The sequence below is a fragment of the Daktulosphaira vitifoliae genome, unplaced genomic scaffold (genome assembly GCF_025091365.1).
Source record: "Daktulosphaira vitifoliae isolate Bord-2020 unplaced genomic scaffold, ASM2509136v1 Scaffold_4, whole genome shotgun sequence".
In the NCBI taxonomy this organism is placed as follows: Eukaryota; Metazoa; Arthropoda; class Insecta; order Hemiptera; family Phylloxeridae; genus Daktulosphaira; species Daktulosphaira vitifoliae.
Genome location: NW_026099575.1, coordinates 11,412,232 through 11,431,255, shown reverse-complemented (window position 1 = coordinate 11,431,255; position 19,024 = coordinate 11,412,232). Strand labels below are relative to the sequence as shown.

General features: G+C 27.5%; 1 protein-coding gene across 12 annotated transcripts; it reads right to left on the bottom strand.

Annotated features, from left to right (window-relative positions):
- Positions 1–2,443: 2,443 nt before the first annotated feature.
- LOC126903615 (mucin-4-like) lies at positions 2,444–18,459 on the bottom strand. Of its 12 annotated transcripts, none has more exons than XM_050681922.1 (7): positions 18,318–18,459; positions 7,851–7,960; positions 4,727–7,756; positions 4,286–4,600; positions 2,982–4,222; positions 2,786–2,897; positions 2,444–2,711 (listed from the first exon to the last, which is right to left on the bottom strand). In XM_050681922.1, exons 2-7 carry the CDS (start codon positions 7,909–7,911, stop codon positions 2,566–2,568), a joined length of 4,905 nt encoding a protein of 1,634 aa, XP_050537879.1. In that variant the 5' UTR covers positions 7,912–7,960; positions 18,318–18,459; the 3' UTR covers positions 2,444–2,565. The 12 variants fall into 12 exon arrangements, with proteins under 12 accessions (XP_050537879.1, XP_050537885.1, XP_050537876.1 ...); XM_050681928.1 differs by having other exon boundaries at positions 4,286–4,348; XM_050681919.1 differs by having other exon boundaries at positions 2,982–4,600; positions 4,727–6,928; positions 6,974–7,756.
- Positions 18,460–19,024: the final 565 nt, after the last annotated feature.

Genomic DNA, 19,024 nt, shown 5'->3' with positions numbered 1-19,024 from the left:
TCCTACAAGTAAGCGGTGTACTTTTATAAAAATACTAAAAGATAATATTAACATTGCATCAATACAAGCATAAACAAAATTATCTAAGTTTAAGAAGTTAAGTATAATCGAGATTCAGCGTAGTGGAGTTGAGACATTTTCTTCTATTCGTATAGATTAATATCCGATAACGATTAAAACTATTCTCGTAAAAGGTTTTGATTCGTATTTGAAATATTACAAAAAAAATTTAAAAAAAAGGTATTATATTTACCAAAAAATACTTTTGGACTTAAGTGAGCGATAAGTCTCATAGAAGATAAGTCGTCGAAACGTTTTTCTTTTTTCAATTTTATACGATTATTACACAATAAAACCTTTAATTTGATTTAATTTTAATTGATTTAGACGTTCCGTTGCTATGTAAAACATTTCAAAATCGGCTATTTTTACAGAAAAATGTATGATTTTTGGATTTGATGCCCGATAATATTTGGTTTATTTGTATAAACTATAGTAAAAATTAAAGTTATTGTAAGAAAAAATTATTTTTAAGGGTAGATATTAAAGATAGCTTTTAAATATTAAATAGGAGCTAATTTTTATATTTTACTATTAAATTGACAAGAATGATCTAAATAAAATTTACACTGATCAATAACTAGATTTGAGACAATTTTTTGTGATATTGACATTTAAAAAAAGGTCAGAAGTGGGGTAATGTTTAGCGGCACTTTATTTTTACCATAATTTATAGATCAGAATCCTATGTTGCTGTCCTCTTTCACTTATAATTAATAATTATATAAATTCAAAAAATAGTGTTAAAAACTGTTAAAATTAAAATTAATCCATTTCAGATAAAAAAAAACTAAATCAGTAAAACCCATATCTCATATATCAGCTGATATTTAACTTTAGATGGAATANTCGACTAGTCAAAATTAAATTTAATCCATTTCAGATAAAAAAAAACTAAATCAGTAAAACCCATATCTCATATATCAGCTGATATTTAACTTTAGATGGAATATCGCTATAGTCTTACTAAATTGCAATTTCGATACGTCCTAAAATTATAAGCTTTAAGGTTAGAATAGTCGAACTTTCTTTAAAGATAGTTGCATCGAAATTTTTTATGATTAAAATGTTATTCAATGACAGATTTCTATCTACATGTCCTTACTGTATTGGGTTCTGATTCTACTTAATTATTTTTATTACTGTAATTAGTACTTTAAAAAGCGACTTTACCAAAAAAAGTCTTCAAAAATAAATTTGTATATGCTTTATTTCTTGTAAGCCCTATATGCAGTGTCTTAATGTACATAATGGATAATAATATACTGATTTTATGATGTTTACTCTTTCAAAAAATATATATGTTAAAAATAAATTATATTAACCGTTTAAATTTTTTCGTTTAGTGAGTCCGTTTAATGACTACTTTATTTATTACTAATTAACTACTAACGACTATTTAAATAACTAAAACATTTAAAAAAATTAAACCTATTATAATAATATCTCCAAAAATAGACTTATTTGCTTTTATCCAAGACTTCAAAAAATAGACATTAAAAAAATGTCGAAATTTACCGATTTTAATAATCGTAATTTTTTGAGGGATATCCTCCATTTACAGGAAACAAAGGAAATTTTTTTAATTTTTAAAGGTAATGTCTTCAACTAGATACGATTTTTTGATGTACCATTGAAAGAAATTGGTCTGATGAGAGCTGAAAAAAAGTGACGACAGACAAAAAAAAACACATCACCATAAAATAAAATCAGCTTCTTAGCTTTTCATCGAAACTAAAATTAAAAAACTTTATTACTATTAAATGGTGATATTTTATAAATGAATAGTAATTATTGATGTGTAAGTAATTACTTAATTTTTAAAATTTATTTCGTACCTTAACTCATTTTTTTCAAAAGTGTCTCTTCTATCTTATGTAAAATCGACGTATTTCATTAATTTTATTGTCATTATCTGTTTCTTTACAGTTTATACTAAAAATGAAGTTACTTGTAATAATGTTACATATATTATAAAGAAAAATATCGAAGTAGATTGTTTTTTTGTTTATTAAATTAATATATTTAAATAATTTTTACATAATTATTTTTGTACAATATTTACAGTATACATTTTTAATATTAAGTTACCTATTTATTTTATAATATCACTAAAAGAGTACCTAACCTTATACATATAATCATAATAAATTTATTGATCTTTTGACTGTTTTCAAAAAAAAATTAATTTTAAAATATTTAAAAAATGTTTCAAAAATTTAAACAAATATACATTTATAATATCATATACAGTATGGCACAATTAGAAATTGTATTAAACTAATAATTGTTTAGATTAAGATCACGTATAGAAACTGATATGATAACCAGCTAGCTTTAAATTATTACCATAAAAAAAAGTTATAATTTCAAAGCTTTCTTAAAAAAATTTTTGAAACATTTTTCAAAATAAGTAATTTACACTCGAAGAGTTATTTAAAACAATATTTTAAAAACATTATTATGTACTTAATTATTGAGCGGATTATTCTTTTTTATTGATCTTTAGAATTCTTCAAGCATTGGTGCTAAACTGGTTTTCCAATTTACCTTTGGACCTAGCTTATTACACATAGAGATTTTACGATTTTGCTCGCATTTCTTGGTGCTTTCCCAGAAACTTTGTCCTTCAGGACATTGATATAATTGTCCTATGACAAAATATATTAATTGTTTATTAATCGAGTTTATGACATTTTAACTTGTAAAATATTACGTTACATACCACTTAATGTATTTTTATCGGTTTTTGAGCATTTAATGAATGACTGGCAGTCGTTTGGTGATCCAAATATACCTTCAGATGGACATAGCTGTTGATATGGCTCAATCTGAATCTTTAAAATTTTATATTTTCAATATAAATATAATGATAATTTACATAAAATAAAAATTAGAACATGAAATACAATAAAACTTACTGTTTGTGTCGATTCGCCAAGAAGTCCTGAACGAACATCTATGTTATTACTTGATGAACACGATTCAGCTTCATTAGGTGGTAGACATTGAATTTTCCTCTGATCATAATATGTACCATTTGTACAAGCTAATACTAGAACCTTTATATCATTGTTTGATATACTACACTGGTAGAAAAGATTACAGTTATTAGGATGTCTTCTAAATCCAGTTGGACAAACTAGCGCTACTTGATTCGGCTCTAATTCTGGACACTTATTTGAATTATCAGGAGTTAATGTGGTAATAGAGGATTCTGTTGTAGGATTGGTTTCTGGTTGAGTAGTTTCTGTTGGGTTAGTTTCTGGTTTAGTAATTTCTGTTGAGCTAGTTTCTGGTTGGGTAGTTTCTGTTGGGTTAGTTTCTGGTTGGGTAGTTTCTGTTGGGTTAGTTTCTGGTTGGGTAGTTTCAGTTGGGTTAGTTTCTGTTGGGTTAGTTTCAGTTGGGTTAGTTTCTGGTTGGGTAGTTTCTATTGGGTTAGCTGTTGGTCGATTAGTTCCAGATGCATCAATTGTTGTTGGATTTGTTTCTGATGAATCTGTAATGGGAGGTTTTGTTTCTACAGGATTAGCTGTAGTAGGATTTGTTTCAAATGGATTTAATGTAGTTGGATTTGTTTCTGTTTGACTGTTTGTTGTCGATTCTGTTTCAGATGTTGTGGTTGAGGGATTTTTATCTGGTTCCGATGGATCAGTAGTTTCTGTAGGAGAAAAAGTTGATATTGCTGGGCTTGTTTCAGAAATCGTGGTAAGTTCAGAAGTCGTCGACGGAGAATCTGTTGTATTGCTATCTGGAATGGTTTGGGATCCACTGGAGCCAGAGCAAATTCTTGGAGGGTAAACTGACGTTTCGTGATTACATGTATCTAGACTTGGATCGAATATAGTACCGGATGGACAATCAAAATGATATACTGAAAAACGTTGGCCCTTTTCTCCATCCCAGTCAACACATCTATAAAATTTTTTACAGTCATCAGGGTGAGGATAGAATCCACTTTTATTACATGTTATTTTGGTTTGAGGTTTTTGTGTTACATTGCATGGTGCAGTAGCATTGTTTGAACTACTTTGAGTAGTTGATGTCTCATTGTTTGTAGTAGAAGTTTGTTCATGAGGCGACAAAGTTGTAGATAATATATTTTCTGTTAGTGTTACCGAAGAAGATTCTATAGTTGTAGTAGTTGGTTTTTGGGAAGACGGTCCATTGGGTGAAGTCTGCGAGGAAGGCTTATTATTTGTAGTAGTTGGTTTTTGGGAAGAAGGTCCATTGGGTGTAGTCTGCGAGGATGGCTTATTATTTGTAGTAGTTGGTTTTTGGGAAGATGGTCCATTGGGTGAAGTCTGCGAGGAAGGCTTATTATTTGTAGTATTTGGTTTTTGGGAAGATGGTCCATTGGGTGTAGTCTGCGAGGATGGCTTATTATTTGTAGTAGTTGGTTTTTGGGAAGGTGGTCCATTGGGTGAAGTCTGCGAGGAAGGCTTATTATTTGTAGTAGTTGGTTTTTGAGATGATGGTCCATTGGGTGAAGTCTGCGAGGAAGGCTTATTATTTGTAGTAGTTGGTTTTTGAGATGATGGTCCATTGTGTGAAGTCTGCGAAGAAGGCTTATTATTTGTAGTAGTTGGTTTTTGAGAAGATGGTCCATTGGGTGAAGTCTGCGAGGAAGGCTTATTATTTGTAGTAGTTGGTTTTTGGGAAGAAGGTCCATTGGGTGAAGTCTGCGAGGAAGGCTTATTATTTGTAGTAGTTGGTTTTTGAGAAGATGGTTCATTGGGTGTAGTCTGCGAGGAAGGCTTATTATTTGTAGTAGTTGGTTTTTGAGATGTTGGGCGTTTGTTTGTAGTTTGAGAAGGTGACTGATTTGAGCTAATAGATTCAGGTGAATTGGTTTGACTTGATATTGAACTTTCTGAACTTGGACTTATATTTGACTGATTTTCTGATGAGGAAGTTATATTTGAACAATCTCTATCGACTGCCCATGGATGATTACATACATTATTTATGGGATCCCACACTGTTCCTGGGCCGCAATTAAAGTTGTATTTAGTGAATCCATTTCCATTTCTAACACATCGATAGAATTTGTTACAAACTTTAGTATCGGGGAAAAATCCTTCCGAAGTACAAGTGTCTGGTTTATTTGATACATTATTTGTAGTTGCTGTATTCTCTGAAGATATTGAGGAAACACTTGTACTAGGTGGCACCTTTGTTGTTGAACTAGAATCTGGTATTTTTGTTGGTTTTGGAGTCGAAGAACTAATTGTAGACATATTTGGTTTATTAGTATTAGGGTTGCTACTTGATGGTGTTGGTTTAGTCGACGTTTGAGTGATAGGCTTAGTTATTAAAGGCTTTGTACTCGTTGTTACTTTCTGTGTTGTTGGTATTGATGGTTTTATAGTTGCTGTTTGGCTATTAGGTTTAGTAGTTGTAAAAGTAATGGGCTTCTTAGTAGTTGTCATTGGAGTGGTTGGCTTGAATGTAGAAGAGTTTGGTTTGGTGGGTTTATTACTTGTTTGAGTATTTCCTTGATTTGAAATTTGCTGATTTGATGCACTGTTTGTCGTTTGTTGATTTGATCCACTATTAGTAGTTTGTTGGTTAGATCCACTGTTTGTTGTTTGTTGATTTGATCCACTATTAGTAGTTTGTTGGTTAGATACACTGTTTGTTGTTTGTTGGTTAGATCCACTACTAGTAGTTTGTTGGTTAGATCCACTGTTTGTCGTTTGTTGATTTGATCCACTGTTTGTTGTTTGTTGATTTGATCCACTATTAGTAGTTTGTTGGTTAGATGCACTGTTTGTCGTTTGTTGATTTGATCCGTTATTAGTAGTTTGTTGGTTAGATCCACTGTTTGTCGTTTGTTGATTTGATCCGTTATTAGTAGTTTGATTGAAACCAGAATTTGTCGATTGTTGGTTGTTGTTTGAATTTGTTGTTTGGCTTGATCCTTGACTCATAGTTGCAGTTGTAGCTGTATTTTGATTATTAGATGAAGATCCTTGTGAAGTTGATTGCCAATTATTTCCTGTATTTGATTGTTCGCCAAAAATTGAAGTAGTTGACGATTGACTGCTTGATGAACTATTAGAACTGGAGCTTGAGCTAGAACTTGACATTGACGAAGAACTAGATGATGATGATGTGGACCATTGATTTGAAGTAGTAATTTGTTGTGAAACAGTTGAATCAGACTGTAAAGTTGATGGAGTAACCGAAGTTGGTGATTCACATCCAGCCTCACCTGGATAATTGCAAGTATTTTGACTACTATCCCATACAGTACCTTCACCACATTCAAATTCATATTTAATGAACGTGCCATCACCTTTATCTACACATCTGATAAATTTCTTACTGCATCCTTTACTGTATGGATGAAATCCTTCAGATATACATTTGGGTCCATTTTCTGCATTTAAACCATTTACAGAAGTTTCATTTGGTACTTCGTTATCAGTTTCATTATTATTGCTTTCCGTTGATGACGCATTGTTTTCAGTAGATGTGGGTTCTGGGTCACTTGAACCATTATCTATTTCTGGCTTGCAATCCGTTCGTCCAGATGCACTTGCGTGATTACAAGCATTCTGATTATAATCCCATACTGTACCAGGTCCACATTCAAAATTGTATTTGGTAAACGATCCTTTACCATTATCTACGCATCTGTAAAATTGTTTACATTTTTCTTTTACTGGGAAAAATCCTTCAGATGTACAATCTGTGTTATTAGATATACTTTGAATTGGTTGAATAGTAGATTGTTCATTTACATTTGGTTCAGAAACAGATGAAGCAGAATTTTGTTGTTCGTTAACACCAGGTTGAATTGGCTGATTGAAACTAGGTTGTGAGGGTGAAGGTACTTGATAAGGACTATTATTTGATTGAGGTGATCCATTGTTGTTTATTTGTGGTATTTCATTATTTGACTGAGTTGAGCCATAATTAGACTGACTCGGTCTGTTGGTAGAAAAAGTCGATTCATAGTTTGATTGAGGTGATTCTTTGTCAATTTCAGTTTGGCCATTATTAGATTGAATTGGTTTATTATTATTTGGCTGGGCTTGTGTTAAATATCCTGAGGGTGGTGGTTGATTTAAATTTTGTTGGGGCATAGCTGAAGGCTTAGGATAGATAGATTGTGGATATTGATAATAGTTTGGTCGAGAATTCGGGTGTTCGTACTGTTGAGAAAAATAATTATTTGGCAAAGAACTCGATTGGTACTGTTCATAAGCAGAGTACTGTTGATTAGCATATGATTGTTGTTGTGAATATCCATTTTGTGGTTTTCCATAATCATAAACTGAAGATGGTTGGGCTGCATATTCATCGGGATTAGAACCGTAATTAATATAATTTGGAAAATTAGTACTAGTTGGATTTGATGCTTCATTGGGCGATGAATTCCATGAGATGTTGGTCTCATCTACATTTGGTTCAGGTTCTGGGCTACTGAATTGTATATTTTTACATTCTTCTCTATTTGAAAACGATGGATGGACACAAACTGAGTTTTCGGGATCAAAAACAGTTCCAGGGGAACATTGGAACTGAAATTTCGTGAACGTAGACCCAGTACCTAAATTAACACATCTATAAAATGTTGTACAATCTGACGGATGGGCATGAAATCCTTCACTAGAACATTTAAATGCTACTTTGTTAGAGTTCTGATTTTCTTTTATTTCACTACGGCTCTCAACTGAAATAATAACTAAAAATAAAATGAAAATAATTATTGTAATATTTTAATAGCAATAAATAATTTTAAATTAATATGATATTTAAATATTATAATAAATACTCACCGTGGCATAAGTGATAAAATAGAAATACAAAGCCGATTATTCGGCTGTTTAATCCCGCCATATGTAGTATCAAATTGTTAACTATCAATCAAGGAACAATTTATATACACCTGAAACATAAACCTTACTAAAAATAATAATCTTGAAAGATTTAGTTATTTAAATAATATAAAAATAGTACTTATAAACTATTTATAGTATATATTTGTTTGAAAAAAAATTGATTTTCATTTATAAAGAGATTAAAATAAATATAATAAGATAATAAACCATGTAAGAAACCATGTAAGAAACCTGCGTGAGAGTATACTCAAAACTCCGGATAAATAGTGAAGTAATGTATAAAGGGTAGACGTATATACATTCGCTTTTATACAGAGTGATTTTTTTAATTTTTTTTAAAATAATAATTGTGTTAAGAAAATTATTTTTAGTATTTTTTAGTTTCATACATTTCTTGGGTTAACAGTAGTTACTTTCTTTTGTAATACCGTATACCATATAACTAGTGTTAAATTTATATTTTTAATTACCAAAAAACATTTTCAACTAGCAAACTAAAATAAACATTTTATATTTGGAACAATTATAATAGTTAAAAATTTGTTACCGACCAGTTGTTTTCTTATTTTTAAGTTAGTTAAACGTGTATGTCTTCATTAAAAACACTAAGTTGACAAAAAATTCAAGAGAGATAAACTATTTTTTTTTCTTAAATAAAGTAGGTACTAATAAATTTTGAAAATTAAAAAATTATACTTTTGAAGATAACATGTGATACATAGGTAGTGAATCAATTAGTATAAATACCCAACGGAGAATTAATAGAAATTCCTGAGTTAAATCTTCTCTAAAAATAAAATCTAAACAAAAAAATATAGTAGTATATAAGTAGAATAGTATACAAGTATATAAGTACTATAATAGTGAACCAACTAAATATATTTTTTCTTTTTATCTCTAAAATTACTTACATTCTAGAATGAAATACTATATTTCAGGAAAGTAGTGAATTAAGAAAATATTTTACTACCCTTACCAAAAAAACAATATTTCAATTTTCCAATTAAAAATTATTTTGAAAATACTTTACTATACATACAATTCATTTTTATTTTGTTAATAACTCGATTATTATTTCAATATTTTTTACAGGTTCGTTTGAACCTATGATTGTTAAAATATTTATTAATAATATTTAGTTTCGATGCAAAACTAAGGTTTCTCAACACCTACTGGAAAAATTTTGCTTAACAATACGTTAAAAAATTACAAATAGTATCTAGTTGAAGTAATCATTGTCAAAATTAAAAAAAATCCTCCATTCATAGTAAATAGGGGAAATTCCCTAAAAAAATTTAGGATATGGAATCATCCATATCCATGTTTTTTGTTTTTTAATTTAAAATTTTAAAAAAATATTTAAATCAAAATAAATTTTTTTTTTGAATATCCGACCTTGACTAGCTTACAAAAGAGAATTAAAAATAGCAAACTTTTATGATAAGTCAACTTTTCAATGGTTTCGGAATTCCTGTCACTTTAAATTATATTATATAATTTATATAATAATATGATAATATGTGCCCGATCCCAAGTAGTTGGGATTAAGGCGAGAAAAAAGAAGAACAACTTGTATTTTTTTGGTTGTCTTCTTTGTATGTAGTAATGATATTAAATAAAAAAGTATGACTTTTGCATGAAAATTACAAAATTTAGAAAAGTTACGAGAACATTATTAATTATTCTAACATTATTCTATAGGCGAATATAAAAAGGAAGGTTAACGGACCAATCTTCCTGCCCTAAAATACTTTCTTTTTATATATTCGCATTGAGCTGTTTAATGGTGATGTTAATTAATGACACATTTTAATTTATATTAGTATCTACTATGTTAAATTTTAACTGTTCTGGGTTTCTTTATTATTGTTTACTTTTTTTTATAATATAAGGCAAAGTCAACTTATTTGAATTACACTCATTTTAAACTTGTATTATAATTTATAAAGAAAACTCTCAATTATATTAAAAATAATGACCCGGAAATAATAGTTAGTATTGTACATTTTTATACTATTAGATCGTATTTTATGAGGTCATGGTTGGCCGTTGACCGATATGACTATGCAAATCAAATAAACGGCACAGGGCTCGCCATATTATTCATTGAAAAGCTGCTGCTGTTATATATTATTTATTAAAATATTAAATCAAATTTTTATTAAAAGATATAATAGAAAACATATGGATATTAATATATGTAAGATTTGTCTCAAAAATTAATAGTTATTAATCATAAATATATGAAATCTATCACAAAATATGACCTATGACCTATATGTTCAGTGTTGGCTAAATTACATTTTTTTGGTCATTAAATTAAATGATAAGTTACGAAATTGATTAGGAATTAACTACTTAAAAATTATTCACTATAGAAAATGATAAATTTACATTAAATTTATGATAAAAAGTTACTTAATTACAATGTAATTTACTTGCTTAAATAATTAATTGTTGACGAAACTTAAACCTAAAAACTAGTACGTCAAAATTCGATAAAATTTTACTTAAAATTAAATCGATTGAATGTTAAATGTAATTCTATATATATGGATACGAAGAAAATATTTCAGAAAATATTTAGATTTTTTATTGAAGTCACGTCTTTATTAAACAGCGTGTAAAAAGTACGTGTACTATTTGGTATATATTCTTTGTATGTCAACATAATCGTGAACAGCATGCAATATGATGATGTCATGAGTGGCAGTAGGACTCATATAAACAGAAAAGTAGTTTACTGGTAAGATGACGTGATGACATTGTGGTGTACATTACGGAACGTAGTGTTTTAAGTTCAAGAAATGGATATGTTTAATCAAGGTTTTTTTAGACTTAAAAAAAAATTGTGTGTATTAATAAATTACTTTTTAAATATAACAATTATACAATTTATTGCGTTATTTATTTATATGTTTGATATAACAAAACTATTAATTGTTACATTTAAAAATTAATTTATTAATAGTACTATCATATATACATTACAAATACTTCTCTTAAAATTAATCATAGTTAAGTAATTTAAATAATTTATTTTATTTTAAATGTAATTAGAGTTTGTTTAATACTTCATAAGTTATCTTATTAGTATAAGTATCTCATAATATATAGTTGGTGAAATTTCTCCTCCTATAATTAATAATTTTTTTCCCTTCAGGGGGACAAAAAAAATGATTATTATCAAATGGGTTAATATGAATTTATTTATTTTTTACAGAGAGATGGTTCCTTTGGATTTATGCCTGTATAATGATGTACAAATAAAAGTTACGTTTGTTATATGTTTTACGTTTGATAAAATATTTGATGTAAGGTTTTAATTTATGGACATCAAAAACATTGAAAAGTTCTTAATGTTTCACTTTAAAATTAATTATATTGGTTAATGATTAAACCTATTGTGAAGCATTCGATATGCTAATGAAAACACTTAAAAAAGTAGTAAACATAACATTATGACAGCCGATTCTTTTGACAATAATTTAGTTCTAAAACGCATGGTATATATCAAATCAATTATCAAAAACCTGTTTTAGATACTAAATAAACAGTATAATTATAAGTAGGTAATGATTTTATTAAAAAATAAAACTTAAAGATTTATCGATTTTAAAACAAATAACAATTTCTAGTTGTAAAATGACGAAATTAAGGGAAATAGAAATAATATAATTTATTACTGATATTAATGTTTAATTTATTCCTATTACCAGGGTGGCTAATTTAAAGCAAGAATAAATTATGTGGCTATCCAGGTCGGCAAATTTAGGTGTGGCTTTTAAAATTTTTTTTTATAAAAATATGATGTAGTGAGCAAAAAAGGGTATAAAACAATACAAAAGGCTACATCAGTGTTTTGGCTCTATCTGTAACTGGTCAACTCATGAACGATAGTTTTTCATTAATGCACAAATTAAAATTGTAAAAATTATTCAAATGAGTAAAATTTTATAACAATTGTTAACATACATAAATGTCGTCCAGAAAAATTTGAATTTTAAAAAATTGTTAGAATAAAAAAATTATACTTAATCTGTCGTATTACATAATACGAAATATACCTCCGACAACGTAATCATTGTTTAAAGGTAGAGCTTGTGATTATTAGATTTACCGGTCAACGACAATGTTTCCAGTATTGTTATCTCATTATTGTACGTATAACGAACCATAACAGCAGAACCCACAGGTACGACATTGACATTGAAAGAAGACCACACTTTATTTCGTAGGCTATATAGTATACATAGAACGTATGTCTATAATTTGTTTATTATAATGTTTGTCCACGTGTAAATAGAATTAGTGAATTATAAGCCGACTGGTCGCGGTTAATGACACTTTCCAGGAAAATGCATTAGATACTGTTAGAAAATTTACAATTACGTACATGTGACTGAGAAAGTTCAAATTGTAAAACAGCGAAAAAGGTTCATGTTTATGAGGTTGAAGACCCGAAGAAATTATTACTAAAACAATTACGGCTAACACCCCCAATGTTATTATTTAATGTACATTGTACGTTGATAATAATCTAACGAATACCCAACCATTCAAATGAAGACACTTTTTTCCCAACGTCTCTTAAAAATTTAAAATACGTTTTACAAGGTCAAATACTTTATATTAGTAAAATTTTCCTTTGTAAGAGTTTCGGTAATTAACTTTGCGTCCAATGAGTAGAAAAACAATTAATTTTTAGCGAATTATATAATTTATAAAATCATTACAAATAAATTATGGTTTTTTTAATTTAAATAAAGCTGAATAGGAAGTAGAAATAAAAACATTCTTATTATAAAGTAATTTAATTTCATATAAAACTACATAATCTAAAAAATTCCAGATAATTTATTAAAAATATAAATATATATTATTATTTAAAAAAACGGTAGTACAGTAGGATGCAGCATAGTGTGAGCATGGCATAGTTGGGACTAGATAGATGATATCTGACAGTGATTAGAATCACTATCGTAAAAAACGCTTCAATGCAAATCTGTAGATAGTGTTTAATTTTAAGAAATTGGTGGATTATTCAAAAGCAAAATTCTAACTCAAAAAGAATTAAGGAAAAATTTCAAAAAAATCATTGTCTATGACAATGATTTTTCTGAATCGGCAAACGTTCGTCGCATTCGTTTTTTTATAAAATTAGCAATTTAAGCTGATTCAAATGTTAAAATTAATTTTTTCCACTTAAAAGAAAAAAAAATTGAAATAAGTTTAACTTTATATTCTATGTCAATTAGTTTTATATAGTAATCATAAATATTAGTGTACCCCTTTTTTAAGATATATTTAAATAAATTAAAATACAGTATTAAAAATTTTAACACAATAAGAGCATATTTTTGAATATAATAACCATGTTAACTATATTTAGACATTTTTTTTTTCATAGTATAGTATATTACATAAGCTTTAATTTAAGATTAAATAAAAGTATCAATATTTCCGAAAAATTTTCAAAAATTCATTCGAAAAAGTTTAACTTTTATGTAAAAATTGTTATTTTTAATTCCCCCTGCGAAAAGATATCGGGACAAAATTTTTTTGAACTTATAATACATGTCATAAGCTTTAATTTGATATATGTTTAAAGCTCGAAGTATTTCAGGATCATTTTAAAAGTTAAGTTGAAAAAGTTAGTTTTTGTAAAAAAGTTACTATTTTAAATCCTCCTCCTGTAAGCAGGTTAAATGTTATATTTTCAAAAAAAGAATAAAAAAAATAGGAAAATGTATAAGGTTTGAATAAAAAAAAAATGTTAATTTGTTCATTTTTAAAAAAATTATTGTAGTTTTAAGAAAAATAGTGAAAAAAAATTTCAAAAATTACTGATCTTTAAATTTGTAATTTTTTAAGAGATCTCCCCCATTTACGGGGAACGAGGGAAAATTTTTCAATTTTTAAGGATAATGTCTTCAACTAGATACGATTTGTGATCTTTTGACGTATTGTTGAAAGAAATCGGTCCAGTGAGAGCTCAGAAAATGTGGCAACAGATACGAAAAAAAAAAACATCATGGTAAAATTAATACCTTATCAGCTTCGCATCGAAGTTAAAATGATTTATAGTTAAAAACATTTTTAATTGAAATATACATTATAGTTACTGAATCCAGAAATTTTTTTGTGGAGGAGATAACAAATAAGTTTTACTTTTTTTCACAGGTTACGATCTTGTCTTTCGATGATTAGTAATATGATTTTTAAGCATTCGCAGATAATAGTTGCCGAATTAGTTATTAAATGTAGTACAAATATCTATAGAGGTTGATCAATTTTTTCATTGTGATCAAAGTTATCATTGTAGTAAACATCATACCACTCGTGTTTATAAAATCAATATTAAAAATTATTAGCAGTAACATACTTGTAGCATTTCATACTATATTATTATGGAACACTAAACAGACACCATCAAAAAACGAGTTTTTACTCACGTTATGTCTAAATAATTTTAGTATAAATATAAATTACTTCATTGTTAATATTATAATTATTTACCTATTTTTAAATAATGTTTTTATTTAAAATCAAAATTCTTATTTGATTTTACGATTTAAATCATCAAGAAAAATATATGAAATATTATCCCACCATAAATCTAAAATAAATAGTTATTGATTTGTTTTCAACTTGATGTTTATAATTAAATACATATCATACATAACATAGTAACCAGAAACGTGTAATTTAATTACATTATGTGTAAATAAATATATTATATTTCATTTTTTTTAGGTTCATTAACTTTTGTCAAGTGACATAATATGCTTTTTTTTTTTAATAAATATTTATCGCAGTTAAAAAAGTTTATTGAACTTACGAAAATTATGAATAACCTTAATATCATTATTCTTTAAATAATGTTTTTATAAAGTTATTATAACATATAATATTAGTTTAATGTTTTTATAACGTTATTTTTTTAAAATTGCCATCTGGGAAGTACTTCAATTATTTTGTAGCTATTTACAAAGAAAATGTCGATAAACGGGTATGTGAATCATTCAGTAAAATCGAACTGTATGAATCATACCTTGTAAAATAACCTGAAATTTTTTTATTTAACAAGATATATAAGTGTCATGGAGGGCAAAAAGTTAATGCTTTATAATAATATTTAACTATTTAATATCTATTTTTTGATTGATCAGGAGTGTATTTTTACTAATAAATAATATCTTAATAAATCACGTCTAATTAAATTTCATAAGTTGAAAAAACATTTTGTTTCTAAGTACACTAGTATTGACTGGTCGGTGAACTCATATTTTATTTACGGTATACCGTAAACCGCGGCAATGTATAGTGTACAACACACGTGGTTCGTGTGCTTTTTTAAGATAAAAACCACAATTGAATAACTGATCTATACATTGGCGGACATCATATTTTATTTGATAGATCAGGGAGGGAAATAAAATCAATTCTATTCTAACCCGTGATCATTATCAGCATATTGCGTCTACCGCAGAAGTGTCGATTACATTCATTCTGTCAGTAGTCTCTTTCATTCCTACGCATAATAGTGCCCGAAGGACTGCGTTCCGGTTAACGGTACACCCGCATGCTATTAACACGTTTCAATCTGCAAATCTCATTTTAACTTGCATCAAGTTTTTATTAATAATAAAAAAAAAATTATACCTGTCAGAACCAAATATTTCATATTTTATCTGTCTATAAAATATTTTAATGAAGAAATGCCAGACGTCTCTAATAATTTAAATAGCATTTTTTTTATCTATGTTCAATTCTCTATTAAAATATTAATATTTATTTATTTATTACTTATTTTTTGTTCCTTTTAAAAATAAATCATCATGATTAGCGTTATATTAACTAAAAATTCAGGAATTAAAAAAAAAACTGACAGCTCAGTAAGAATAATAAAGAATATGGACCATACTATAATTATTCGAACAATTATATTCTAGAACAGTACCATTTCAGGTAATAAACAGGAGTGGTGCTAAACCTTTTGCAGGATGTGGACCACATTTAGGGTGATTAAAAAGTTTAGCTTCAACACTAAAAACATAAACATATATAAATCCATTAAGGGCGGGCTCGGGCTCACCTTGATCCATCCCAGATGCTACCACCAGTGTTAACTGAGAAATGATTGAAACATTAAAATTGTGTTTGTTTAATTTTGCAAACATTTAAGAAAAATTATTATGTTCTCGCAGTCAGTCATAATTATAGGCTACTAAATTTAGCAGCCTTGTGTGAGATATGCAGTCACGTTTATTTCTTTTTAATCAAATGTACATGCCGTGTATAGGCGCGCGCCCGGAAGATGATCAACGTCATTGTACATCAGAGTGTTTTATTTTCGCACGGCATTAATTATGACAAACTATTTATTATGATAACATCGCGTTTTTCTTTTTTGATGGCCACCTGAATCCTGTTAAATGCCTGAGTGATATATATTATTATGATAGTGAGCTTTTCTTTCGGACGATAATTGTTATTTTTAAATCTGACATATAAATTATAATATACAAGAAAAAGTTTTAAATCTAGAAATAAGAATAATAGTGTGATTTACTTTAACAGCTAACTGTAACTTTCAAACCATTGCATGAAATACTATTGTATGTAATTTGATAAAGACCGTTTATAATACTTAAAAAAATGTCAAAAAAAGTTTTCATTTAATCAAATAAAAATGTGTAAACATCAGTATCTTTGGTATTTTCCTTTTCTTTAAACGTACGAGGTAAAATGTAATTGAAAAATTATTGTATGTGTACATATATTAGCATGCATAAATCATCAATATTAATTAGTATACAGAATAATTGCATGCATACAAGTAAAATTAGTGTATGGTATTGTACTAAATTTATATATTAATTATCTACAAAGACTTATAAAGGAATTAAGTGAAATGGAAATCCTAGCGTTTTTATTTAATTTACCGACAATGAACCTTGCGATATGACATTGAGAAAGTCTTCGTCAGATAAAACGTTGTAATTATGTTATTGAAATTAGCAGAAGTTACGGATCGTCTTCTTTTATTTCAATGTTAAACTTTAGATTCGAATTTGGTGGAAAGAAAACGTGTTGGTCTGAAGGCTTTTTACTTATTTCCTTACGCACACAGAAGTGTATTATATTAAGAATCAGGATATCCGATGTTTGATAACGTCAAACAATTAATAGTCTGATATCATTTCATATAGTCCGTTTAAAATATGCGTGAACATAAAATTAGTATGCAAAAAAATATGTACTTGTAAACTAGTGTATTTGATTTTATGAGATATGATATGAATAAAAGAATTTTTAATTTAGAAAAAAAAATAAACCTTAATATAATATAAGTCACAATTTATGAGTACGTCTGGTATTAATATATGATATTTATAAAATTTCTCCGAAGACACAAAAGAAAAAGATTTTTCGCCATAAGAGAGGCATTTTTAGTTAAATTCAAAATTATATAAATCTCTAAAAGACAATGTTTTGATAAAAATCCAAAAAGAAATCTGTGACATTATTATTCTATCCAGTTGTATCAAAATATTAATTTTGAAAAATAAGTGAGTACGTGGTGTCATGCGACGAGTGTCACGAAACGTCCAACGATTAGACTAATAATAAATAAATAATTACAAGCAATTATTTCAATCAGTAGAATCTTAAAAAAATTCACGAATAAATGAGTAAATATGCAATTTTATTCTAGTAAGTTATAAGGATGCATGATAAATAGGCTCATGTCATTAGAAAACACTCGGATAATATTAACGACCGTCTAAAGTATTTTTAAAGTGTCATAATTAATTTAATTCGTGAAAAAATATGAAATACTAAATGTCTTTATAAAAATTACGAAAAATGTAGGTATTCCACTGAAATAAATTCTATGACTGTATGGTTGATATTTTTCATATAAAAATACTCTAACGATACTTATTGGTATACCTTAATGCATATACGAAATAAATAAGATAAACCGCCAAATTGATTGAATTTAGAATAATAAAAAATTTTGTTCCAACTTCAGGTTGAACATTTTTTTTAATAATTATAAATAAGTAGTTAAAATGGATTAATATTAGAAATGTTGAGTTCATTAAAAAAATTAGACTTACAAAGATATAACATTTTGCTTGTATTGTAAAAAAGACTAGTATCATACAATTATTAGGTAAAAAAAAAAATACATTTAAACGTAAAAAAAATTTGATTTTAATTTTTGTATGATTTGGAATATTTTTTTCGATTGTTAAAAAATTAAACTATCAAAATCGTTTAGTAAAGATATTAAAAATAACTTAATAAAAAAAAATTGTTATAAATAAATCTTTAAAACTTATTTTTAAAAGTGATTAAAAACTATAGACACAATAAAGGCTTTTCACTTACCTGTGAAATGATGAGAACTTGTTTACACGGCTGTTGAGGTCACTGTCGGTTATATGATATCACTTGCTGAGCGCCACAACGACTGAATTCGCAACACAACCCATTCAGCGCTCTACAAATAGCCTCAGGATCCTTCCTCCTCATATCTTCATAAAGACAGTTGCTGGCACCCATCGTCGTCATGGATACCTGAGACGCTACTAAAATACCTTTGCCCCTCTCGTTAAAAGATAAAGGTACCATATAATTATGTACTCATATCCACTTAAGTCCCTTCACTGTAGTAGCGATAAGAAGCTGTGGATTTCAAGTCACAGCTAGCAAAAATATATTTTGCATACAATGATAAATAGTTTAAACTTATTATCATATTAAACCTATATAATGAATTTTAGCTAATACAGTACTTAATAAGAATATTATACCTAAATTTAATCCGTAATAGGCATTTGTACGTTTAATTAGCAATATACAGTTTCAACACATTTTTCTATTTATGAAAATTGAGATATATAGTTAATCTATATATCTCTAGGCTTTGAGTTTAATATTTTTTAGTTTTTTAAATTAATAATATTTTTAATATAGTTTTAATTTTACTTAATTAATTAGCCACAAGTGATCAATTTTTATTATATAGTTAATCTGTCTATACCTGTACTACAATTTTAAAGTATTTTCTTGGATAAAAATAATTTCTAAGAACT